General features: G+C 27.3%; 2 protein-coding genes across 2 annotated transcripts; one reads left to right on the top strand and one right to left on the bottom strand.

Annotated features, from left to right (window-relative positions):
- Window positions 1–1,611: 1,611 nt before the first annotated feature.
- Window positions 1,612–2,809, bottom strand: LOC112687002. The gene is made up of 3 exons (XM_025559507.1): window positions 2,496–2,809; window positions 2,294–2,429; window positions 1,612–2,236 (listed from the first exon to the last, which is right to left on the bottom strand). Exons 1-3 carry the CDS (start codon window positions 2,624–2,626, stop codon window positions 1,673–1,675), a joined length of 831 nt encoding a protein of 276 aa, XP_025415292.1. The 5' UTR covers window positions 2,627–2,809; the 3' UTR covers window positions 1,612–1,672.
- A 1,679-nt stretch (window positions 2,810–4,488) lies between these two features.
- On the top strand, window positions 4,489–6,320 carry LOC112686939 (phosphoglycerate mutase 1). The gene is made up of 4 exons (XM_025559438.1): window positions 4,489–4,737; window positions 4,862–5,094; window positions 5,196–5,460; window positions 6,003–6,320. Exons 1-4 carry the CDS (start codon window positions 4,638–4,640, stop codon window positions 6,167–6,169), a joined length of 765 nt encoding a protein of 254 aa, XP_025415223.1. The 5' UTR covers window positions 4,489–4,637; the 3' UTR covers window positions 6,170–6,320.
- Window positions 6,321–12,080: the final 5,760 nt, after the last annotated feature.

Here is a 12,080-nt window from a genome sequence, read left to right as displayed (position 1 = left end):
TCAAAATGATCGAACATATTTCTGGAATCTTTAACAAAATCCAAAAGTGATGCATACAATTTCTTACATACATCTAGACTAATTTGAGGGTCTTGCAGTGACTGACTGGTCTTATGAAATTCATTTAGTAAGTAACTCCACAAATATAGCATTACCATAAATTCAAACTCTTCCATTTTATTCAAAATATTTATGGCTTGATTTCTTGTTTAACCTTTCTGTGTTGTATCAATATGCAGTTGATGCAATGCAGAAATTATTCCATCATAACTTTCAAGTATAACATTTGTGGCTATTGAATGTGCTTCCCATCTAGTCTTTGACAAAGACTTTGGAACTTTTGACTAGTCTTTGAAGAATGACAACAGCACCGCCCATCTATGGGTAGATGATGAAAAGAAATTATATATTTCTTGAACAATTCCAAAAAAGTTTACTGCATCTAAACAACAGTCAACTGCTGCTCTACCAACAAGATTCAAGGAATGACCAGCACATGGAATATACATAGCATACTTGTTAATCTTCAATATTATTTCTTGCATACCCTTGTATTTTCCTGACATATTGGTAGCATTATCATATGACTGGCCTCAACACTTCCTAAAATGTAGTCTAAAAAAGACTAAGACAAGACAGTAAAGTAGACTAAAGAAGTCGAAGCTGTTTCATCTCATAATCCGGTTAAATTAAAAAAAATTAAAATTGAATACTAATAAGGTACCTTAATGTTTTGACAATCATATTTTATTTTTTTTTTAAATAGAAAGCAGAAAATTTAATTTTATTAATACCATAAAGATGTCTAATTATTTTTTTATTTTTTTTACAAATTATTAAATTTTAACATTTATACTTATATTTTAATTAATAAAAGTTACAAGCTTTTGTTTGTATCTTTATTTTTAATCTAAATATTAAATTATTTATTTACAAATATAAATTAAATATATTATTTTATTTTACTGTTGAACTTTACTTCATCAGGCAATTTAAAGATTTAGTTGATTTAAACATAAACTAATTATTGGAACAAAATATAATATAATGTTTGTCACATAACGAACCTTTTTATAGCAAAAATATAATGACAATATAATACATTACATTCTTTCTTTTTTTCCTATGAATAGAACAAAATTATTTAAATAAAATGTACACAATTGTATATAACATATTAAGTATACATAATACATTTAATAGTAAGTTATTTTTAAGTAATTATAATATAGATGTAATAAAGAAATATTAATACCCATCAATATAAAGGCTTCAAAATCATTAAATATAATTGGTTATTTATTATACTTAACTAATAGGAATAGTATTTTAAATTTTTTCATTAAGTTAACATTAATTTATACAGCTATCAGAAAATATAATATAATTTATTAAATTTATTATTTCATAATATATTAAAACAAAATAAATACAATTATAAAAAAAATTGACAACCTATTTTTCTTAGAATAGGTTAATGTAACAATGTGATTATGTTTATTAGTAATATAAAGTTGATTGATTTATATATATTAATTAGTCCTAAAACTATTTAAAATTTACAACTTAAACTTATTTAAAGTATTTTTGGTTACAAAATATTCAGTTGTACAATAAGTAAATATAGATATATTTGGGAGTTAATTAAACATTAAAATTAAGTAAAATAATATCATAACTTGTTTTTTTCATGTAGTGCACTCAATAATGTGTCAAATTTTTTATTCAATAATTCAATATTATTCTCGAACCCATTCAACTGGAGTGTTATATGATTGAGCTTATCCTCAACTTTCTTTTCAAATAGTTTAAAATAATGTAACATTAATTCGTCTTTATTACTACTATCTGGTAGTTTAGATGTTTCAATGTTTTTCAAAAGTGTGTTCAAAAACTCATTAGTATTCAATTTTGGATCTCTAAAACTTAAAGTAGATAACAATTTTGAAGCATTACTGGTCAATGATTCAGGATTCAATAAATGTTGAACATTCTCCATATTAATAGGGCCTACAGATGTATTAGAAGATTGTTTTGCTTCAGTTAAATAAATTAGCACACCATAAATCCATACAAAATCGGGTTTGTTAAGCTGTTCAAATTTTAAACTGCATTCTGTACCTTCGATGAGTATCGAATGATTGTTCATTGGAAAATCCTTTAATTCTTTGGAATAATATGCGATATGTGTAGATACGTACTCTCCAGTTTTACCAAACAGTTCAATAATTTTTGCCTGAAATATTTAAATAATTATTATTAATTTGGTAAAGAATTATGGTAATACTCTCACCTCTGAGCAAACAAAAATTGTATTGATAAGATGTTCTGAATCGCAACTAATGTTTACAATTAGATCGTTTACGTCTTCTGGCTTTATAAAATTCATACAATAGCAATTTGTATCTTCAATCAAACGTATTATATCACTAAAATAATAATCATTAATTATGCCATGAAATAAAGTTATGAATCAATTTGTAAAAAAATATTACAATTCGAGGGTTTCGTGTTCAGGTGGTAGGAGACGTACCACCACACAATCATTGATGTCCATTTTATCAATGTTAGATTCCCAGTCACACTTAACTTTCACATATTTTCTAGAATCCATTAGTTCGTTCATTGAAAATGCTCTATGAACAACCTTTATTTAAAATTCGAAATCTTAGTCAAAGAATCAAAAAACTTGTGTAACGAAAAACCATTAAACATGAAACTAAATAAATTATGGGTAATAGCTAGAGTTTAGATTTTCATAATTTACTATTTAACTATTTAACTATTTTACAACAGTTTTAATATTTTTACAAAATATGAGATAATAAATTTATAAATGAGGTTAGGTTAACATAACCAAACAATTAGCCGGTAGTATTTTTTAATATATAGTGATTCTTAAAAGTATTTAAACCATTAACCATGATCAAATTCATCTATATCAGCGGTTCTCAAACTTTTTTTTCAGCGGTGCCTTTTTTTGGACCCAATTTAGCCACGGTGCCCTCCTGCGAACTACATTACAGTACAAAAAAAACTTATTAATAATCAATTTTATTAATTTTATTAAAATTTAACTTAATTACAAATGAATGCATTTTTTAACTTAAAAATTAAATAAATAAAATTATTGTTATTATGATTATTATTATTATATAAAATTATTATAAGGTTAAAATGAGAATATCCGAATTTACAATAGAAAATATTATATTATTTGCTATAAAATGTTAACGAAAACTATTAGGAATAGCAATTTTATACATTTTAAACTATTTGTTATGAACCGTACGTAAACCGCGGTGCCCTTAGAAAATGGTCATGGTACCCCTAGGGCACCGCGGTGCACAGTTTGGGAATCGCTAATCTATATTGAAATTGATTGTGAATCACTATTAGTCAGGTAAATGTGCATTCTTATAAAGTTTGTGATTTAAAAATCACAATAACAAACGGTCTAGTTTTGTACTCCAGTTGACGCATGATCGTATTTAAGATTTCTCCGCCCAGGAACAACAACATTTTGCCACCCCTCTTCCCAGAAATGTAAAATAAATGTCTCCAACTATTCAATACAAAGCCGCTCGAAATTCGTTTTCCCCATTTCAGTATACTTTTTTTTTTTGTTAAAAGAATAATTACAATCTATATCAATTTGTAATTTTTATAACACATGTTTTACAATAACAATAATTAACAGAATGGGAGGGCCTCAGTAGTGCCACCCAACAGATTATTTTAATAAATCTCTAGGCCAGGTCCGATTTAATCTTCTTAGAGGGTTGACAGGATTTTCGTGGGAGGAAAGATGATTGATTAGCGGGTTTGTATGTTAAGCTAGTTTAGAGTGGAATGAACGGTAGTGTGATTTAGTAAGTTGGGACAGAGTTGGATTTCAGTATAATGTTATACAATATTTGTAATTAATATCAAATCCAAAATCATAATTGAATTATAATCACATAAGTTATAGAAAATTTTCTTTTATAAAACTGATGGTGGTACCCTTAAATAATTTAGTATCCTTCGGTCTGAATGTCTCATCCCCATACAAATCAAGATTCAGCCTATACCTATATCTCAATAAAATAATCTTAAATAGATATATACATTTTTTACGCTACTAAATAATATAAATGAGTATAACGTTTATTTTTATATAATTTTATTTATTCAAAAATAATTTTTCTCTGAGAAAGTAAAAAAATCGATTTTATTTTATTTAGAATTACCGTAAAAATATTGCCGCCCTCTTAAATATTTCAGAGGGGCTATTGCCTCCCCGAACCACGGGTTGATCAAAATATTAATTTAAAAAAAAAAAAATTTAAGATCGTGGTTAACATCGTCGGATTTATAATTTATGTCATAACTGATTATGACACGAACTATAGTCTGTGATTTATGATAATGATAAATTATATCAAAGTTCTTGAAAAGTATTTAAAATGTATTGTTTGGTAACACTTGGCTTTTCGGTTATCAGTGTTAGTCAGTACTGACGTCCGTGGTCGTCCTTATTGGATTTTAACATCGCATACCCAACTACGCAAGGTTACAATTTTTCTCACTTCACCTTCAGAAATTTATAAATTAATATCAAAATTTCGAGATTTTTTTGTATTTTACATCAAACTATGGCCAAGTACAAGGTTGTGATGGTCAGACATGGCGAAAGCGAGTGGAATCAAAAAAACTTATTCTGTGGGTGGTATGATGCTTCATTGAGTTGCAAAGGTTTGTAATTTAATTATTTTAAAAATAGAAGTTTAAATAATATAAATTGTTGTTTGTTATGATACGTTTTGATATTCACTCAATTCATTTTGGAATAATTGCTTTATAAATTATTTATCACCAGGCGAAGAAGAAGCTGCGAGTGCAGGTAAAGCTTTGAAACAAGGAAATTACAAATTTGATGTGGCTCATACATCTGTATTAAAAAGGGCTCAAAATACTCTGGGTGCAATATTGAAGGAGCTTGGCCAAGAAGACATTCCAATATCAAAAACTTGGCGTTTGAATGAAAGACATTATGGTGGTCTCACTGGGCTTAATAAAGCCGAGACTGCAGCTAAATATGGTGAAGAACAGGTTAGGTTATATAGTTATTATATAGGTTAATATTCATATACATAACATTATATTTTGTTTTAATTCTTGATTCATTTATTTACATATCTAATATGTTTCAGGTACAAATATGGAGACGTAGTTTTGATACTCCACCACCTCCAATGGATAAAGAGCATGCTTACTATGATCAAATTGTAAATGATTGTCGCTACAAAGATGAACCTTCCAAGGATGAATTTCCAATGTTTGAATCTTTAAAATTAACAATTCAAAGGACATTGCCTTATTGGAATGATGTAATCATTCCTCAATTAAAAGAAGGAAAACAAATTTTGATAGCTGCACATGGAAACAGTCTTAGAGGCATAGTTAAACATTTAGATGGTAAGTAATAACATTTTTCACTAGTTTTTAGTAACATTTTTAAAAAAATTATTAACATAAAATATATCTTGATTATTTACATTCCTTAGACGGAAATACAATTTAGCTTACGAGTACTTACAATCTCTTAAAATGTAAACAAATCTTTTGAAATCGGTTTAGAAAATTAAAAATTATATATCAATATTTTTTTAAACTATTTTATTTCTGGCTTAACTCAAAATTTAAATCTAGTTAGCTATAAAAAATAAATGTATACTAAAGTATGTCAAAATATTACCAACTGAAAAGAATTTACTTGTTAATCAATTTACCAAAAATTTGTAAATATTATTGTAAACATATTAATTATAAATTGTAAATTTCAATGGTAGAAATATTATTATAATATAATTATAAATATAATATTATAAAATTAAAATTATAATATTATAAAAATACTTGGTGTATTGACACAATTAAATAAATAAATAAAATAATGAAATTCCCTTATGATAAGTAAAAAGTACTTAGAACCAATTTTGTAAATTCTCATTTTTCAGATTTGTCAGAAGAACAAATTATGAACCTCAACTTACCAACTGGTATACCATTCGAATATGAATTGGATGAACACTTTAAACCAGTCGTCTCAATGAAATTTTTGGGTGATGAGGAAACAGTTAAAAAGGCAATTGCAGCTGTTGCAGCTCAAGGCAAGGCAAAATAATCAGAAAAATTAACAAAAATATCTCATTTATAAATGATTAAATACTAATTAGCAGCATTATAAATTGTAAAGTATATTGTTTACAATATTATGTTAAATTATTCATACATTTTAGAATAGATCAATAAATCTTTCCAGAGTTTGAATTAAATGTGTTTACTGATTGGAAGTTCTTGAATCTTACAAATATTAATTTTTTATGGACTTGAATGTGACCTGTTGGAATTAAAATTTTAACAATTATATTTGTCTCTTATGCATTTTATGAAATGTTTGATTTATTTATTTCTACATATGATGATTATTATTGTAGTCATAAATATCAGAAATTTAATAGACAATAAACTTCAAATTTAGAACTACATAAATACATTTTTTTTGTTTTTACATATGTTATCCTATATATATATATATATATATCTTTTATCGTTATATGCCAATTAAGAATTGATCAATAGGGGCGGTCTGACCCATAGTGGTATATACCTAGTAGCACCCTGGGTCCTCATTCGTATTTATGATCTCGGCTCCAGATTTACTACTGTTGGGTAATAATTCTTATTAAAATGTAGAATATTAAGATCAGTTATTACTGTTGTTATTATATTTTTAATGTTACATCATATTTCTTGTGTTTATGTATAGATAAATAGATAAATAGATAAATCACGGTTATAACTTAAAATATATTCTGTAGATCAGCAGTTCTTAACCTTTTATAAATCACGGACCTTTGATGTAAGATTTTTAGAAATTGCGACCCTTACCAATTTTTTTTTTCAAATCATTTTTTTTTTTTATAAAACATTTTATATTATTAAAACCAAAATTACAATAATTATTTTTATTACAGTTGATTTTTTAGTTAATTAAAATTTAATTATTTTTGTTTTCATTTTTTTTTTAATATTCTTAAAATTTAATTTTAATTAACTTAATGTATTGGTTAGTGTTATACTTGAGACACAAGTTTTTGAACATTGTATAAAAATCTATCTATTATATAATAAAAATATATAAAAAAAAAAAAATAATAATAATAATCCAACGATATGGTAATAATGCACTCTTGTATTGTGTATGTTACTTATAGACTGCTGCGGACTCCGTCCACCCTTAAGGGTGGCGAACGGGGCCTATGCTCTTGGTCTTGCACTTCGTAGATCCCCGTGTACCACTAATTGTTTATTTACATTACAATACATTGGAAATCTATGAATAAAAAATATGATTAGGTATTTAGAATTCTCCAATGGACTCCATGAATACTATAAATAATGTGTCTACATACACGGCAACTATTGCAGGGTCGTATTGAGGTCTGGTGGCGTTCCTAGTGAATCACTATATTTGAACTCCCCTTCCCAGCAATGGAAAATTTGGGTGTTAAAATGTACTTGATTTAAATTGAGGAACATATCACAACTTAAAGAGTGTCAATCAGGAATGAACGTAGGTATGTAAAAAGTCAAGTGGTGAGGTTTGAAAAAATATCATAAACTTAGTAATGTTGTTTATTAATCTTTAATGATAAGTACATAATTGGTAATAATAATATTTCGTGAGGAGGTTCTCTTCGCAGCGAATAGCCCGACAACGAGTAGTCCGGCGGCGAAACGGTCGCGGCCAAATGTCCGGGTCCGTAATAATGCCATTGATAAATTTTCCTCTATACTGTGCCGTAACTACAAAATAGGAAGCCCATGTGCGGCAATTGTATTAAGCCCCTTCCTAGGATTTATTTTTGTTGTACGTCTTATTTATAAGTTTCAATTTTTTTATTTTAAAACACGTTTCACATCAGTTAGTGTTATAGGCGCTCATTGTGTGTGAATTCAGGAGGTGCTGGAATAATTAAAAATACACAGGTCCGTGGAGGGCTTTCCCCCCCCCATACCCCCCTAATACTATAATCAACTGCGTTGCCATAATTTTTAATTTTTATTAATGAAAATTTAAAAGTACCTAATTATATTATAAGTTATAATAATATGTTATTATTAATAATATTAAACAAGAATTAATTTCCTGTCTGATGATGCAAATTTTTCCAATATAATTTTTCCATCTATTTTATTGGTAAAAATCTCTCTCAATGCTAAGCGTAGATAGCTTAATAAATCTTTCTTGACCTATACTAGTGCGTAACCAATTTTTAAATCTACGCATAGCTGAAAAGGAGCGTTCACACGTTGAAGAAGAAATTGAAATTGTCATTACCACTTGAACTAGTTTATAAACATTTGGAAACGAACTTTTATTACATTGATTTTTCAAGTCTTCAAATTAAAAGTTGGCTGGTAGACTATTCTTTAAGACCAGCATTTCTGCAGATAAACTAACTGTCGATATATTAAAAATAACCTGATATATTAAAAATATGAACTAATATATGAAATGTAAATAGTAATGAATCATATCGTTTATATGATTGGTAATAATATTTGTCATTCCGCATACAATTCTGCGTAGCCCACTGGTTAAATATTACTAAGAACCAAAAATAATCAAAGTTATAAATGGAACATAACTTCGTAGCCAACCGTAAACCATAGATAATATAAAAATATAAAGTAAGATAATATGATTTTCTATATAGGTAAGGTATAGAGGTAATAACCAACCTACTAATGACTAACAATTACGAGTGATAAATTCAACTGAAAAAATAGTGGTATTTTCGCCGTGGTTCTATACATTCATACCAAAATACTATATTCAGATGGATAACATGAAGAGCTTTAAAATAGCCAAAAATATTGTAGCCGACATTATTTCAACCGAAAATATTTTAGCGTATTTTGAACATTCAAACTCCTGTATTGTGCGTTAGTCAGATTTATTCTCGAATACGGAGCTCCTATCTGGAATCCATACACCAAAACACCGATATTGATTTAATTGAACGCGTTCAAAATAGGTTTTTAAAATTCGTACCCCTTAAATTTAATTTGACCATTGATAATCATGATTATACACAAATCAGGTATTTTCTTAACATTACAGCCTTATCCTCCAGACGTGAAATAGCAGATATATCTTTTATTTATAAGTTAATTAATGGTATCACCGATAATCCTGATCTTTTAAATTGCATTCCCTTTTTAACTCCACCCTACAATAACCGTTCCACGTCATTGTTTTACATTCCTGTATATAACACAAACTATTTAAAAAATTCACCTATTCTTAGGGCTATGGCTATATATATATCACTAATTATGACAATATTAGTAAAAAACAATATCAAATTCTTAATGCAACAGAGTGTACAATGTTTTTTGTTATCCCATCTTTCGCCAACATAAACAAACTGGATAGTTTGAGAGCACGCCACGTAATTGTTCGTGTGAAAAACATGATTTTGATTGAATCGCAAGTATCGAAATCGTTTCCTCTCTATCTTTACATATATGTCGACCATGAATTGTTGACAAAGCTCACGGCATCATAGAATAACGTTGTCCTGATCACGTCTAATCATCAACCGATATGCATAATAATCCTTTAATCATTCTTGTTTGTTGTGGGATCTTGTTTTTCAATATTTATACAATACACGTCATTTAATACCAAAAATAAAATTAATAGTTTTTTTAGTAGTTTTATTTAATAATTAATTTTCAATTGCGCAGTTATCGACCAGATTAAAAATTATTAAATTAAACTACGATTTATTAAACAATAGCACTTTTCCAAATTTTTTTTTCGTAAAAACCTTCTGGCAATTACGAACAATTAAAAAAAATTTAAGCCAAATGAGCCCAACCGTTCTCAATTGATAAAATGTTATACATTTTTGGCTCCATTTTTATATATATTAAATAACCACACGTTCAAAAGTTAGCTGAAATTAGCTTTACGGTAACATATGGTTAGTGGGGTAACGTGTGATATACGGCATACCTAAGTATTACTACATGGTTCAGTCAAACAGAGATAATTATTTTACAAGACACGACGCGGCACGGTGTAGTGTTAACCCAGTTTAATCCAGTATCCCCGGTTGATAAACACTAGTGTAGATAATGGTATAATTTTAATTTAGATTTTTTTTTTATGAAAAAGCAATTAATTAAATCTTTCAGTTATCTAGTTCACTGCAGTGATTTTAACCTTTGGCACGTAGAAATCACATATACTCATATTTACCTACCCGATTAAGAACCATTGCGTTTTATAAACATTATAAATAATATGATTTATAATAATTTCTTGATACTCAAATTTTATTTTGTATGTTATGCTACAGTGAATTATATTTACTGTAAAATTTGATAATAATTAATTATAAAAGTTTTTTCGTTAAAATGTACTACAAAATTTCAGGTGATACAAATAAGATTTAAAAATGGTTATAAGATATTTAGGATACAAAGGTCAAAACATATTGTAATGAAAAACTGTAGGGTCGTATAGGTACTATAGGTTTATAGGGATTGCTTAGATTCTGTTAAAAAGTAAAACAAAATACTTTAATAGAATGACTATTAATAAAAAAAAACATAAAAAATATAGTAACCATAAGAAATTTAACAAATTGTTGTATATATAAATTATTAATATTTAATGTGATACGAAGAAAAAACATAAATTTTCTATTATAGTTCTTGTTATTATAATTGAGGTAGAAGTAGAAGAACCAAGTAATAAAAGTTAAACATTTTATGTTCTTATTTTCGCAAAAATAATAAAAAGGCATTTAAAATTTGGGAAAATTTCAAATTTTAAATCACTATTATCAATAAAAACTTCATTAGAATAATTCGAAACAATGAAATGTCTCTTACTATATAATTTATATCATTAAAAATTCTTTAAAACTATTTTGTCAAAATGTAACGCTTATAAATTGTTATCCCTATATTATAATTTTTATTTTGCTTCAAGTAAAATCACATCTTGTATCAAATTGTTAAGCCTAAAACCGCGTCCATGGTTGTACATATTTACGTTATGCGTCGTATTCAACGCAAATTTGTTCGTACGTCATAAAATGTGTACGTGTATGCATACAATGAACGTGTTTGCCACATAACAGCACGCGCAAATATTTTCGGCGCATTCCACACACACGATTTGTGTTGGCTATGAGTTTTTTGCGCAATAAAATACATTTATGTAGCAACATCATTCTAGTCTGAAAGCAATGGCGTACCTATTTTCAAATTGTTTTTAGGGTAAGGGGGAGATTTAAAATTTTTCTAAAAATAAGTGATTTTATAATATTTTAAAAAATACATATACCATAATAATAATACAATAATATACACATATACTAGTAATTAATTTTTATACAAACATTAAAACCACATGTTATAAATAATTAAATAATAAAAAATTAAATAAAAATCAAAAACTATTAAATGGTTAATACTTGTAAGTTAATATATAAATTAATGGTCTCTTTTTCTGTACCTTCGTAGCAAGTAGTTTTTGACTATTGAACCTTTATTTCTTCTGGGGCGTCGAAATCCCCCCCCCCCTCGAATATATGCCTCTATGTGGAAGCGTTATACTATAATATGATTAATCAACACATATTGATCACGGATGCATAGCGCATGAAAAATATATTTATTTATAAATTAAATGACTATCCTTATATCTGTAAATATGTGTGTCAAATACTACATTTAACGCACAACATACATTTTTACTAGGGAGGATGCGGCTTAAGTTATAAAAATTTTAAATTTAATGAATTTTTGACTTAAAATATGTAGTGGAATTTCGTTATTTTTTTCGTTTTGTTAAAATTTAACACAGTGGCGGCCTGGGCACACATTACTTGGTCGGCTAAATAAAAAAGGGGTCCTCCATTTAGGTACAATTAGAAACACATAACATATTTTTTTAATACGTTTATTATAAAAATTGCCTTCTTGGCTATACTAACAAGTTAAATAAT

This window comes from Sipha flava, unplaced genomic scaffold (genome assembly GCF_003268045.1).
Source record: "Sipha flava isolate LNK unplaced genomic scaffold, YSA_version1 32_pilon_pilon, whole genome shotgun sequence".
In the NCBI taxonomy this organism is placed as follows: Eukaryota; Metazoa; Arthropoda; class Insecta; order Hemiptera; family Aphididae; genus Sipha; species Sipha flava.
Note: the sequence above shows the minus strand (reverse complement) of the source record. Positions and strands in the feature narration are given on the sequence as shown.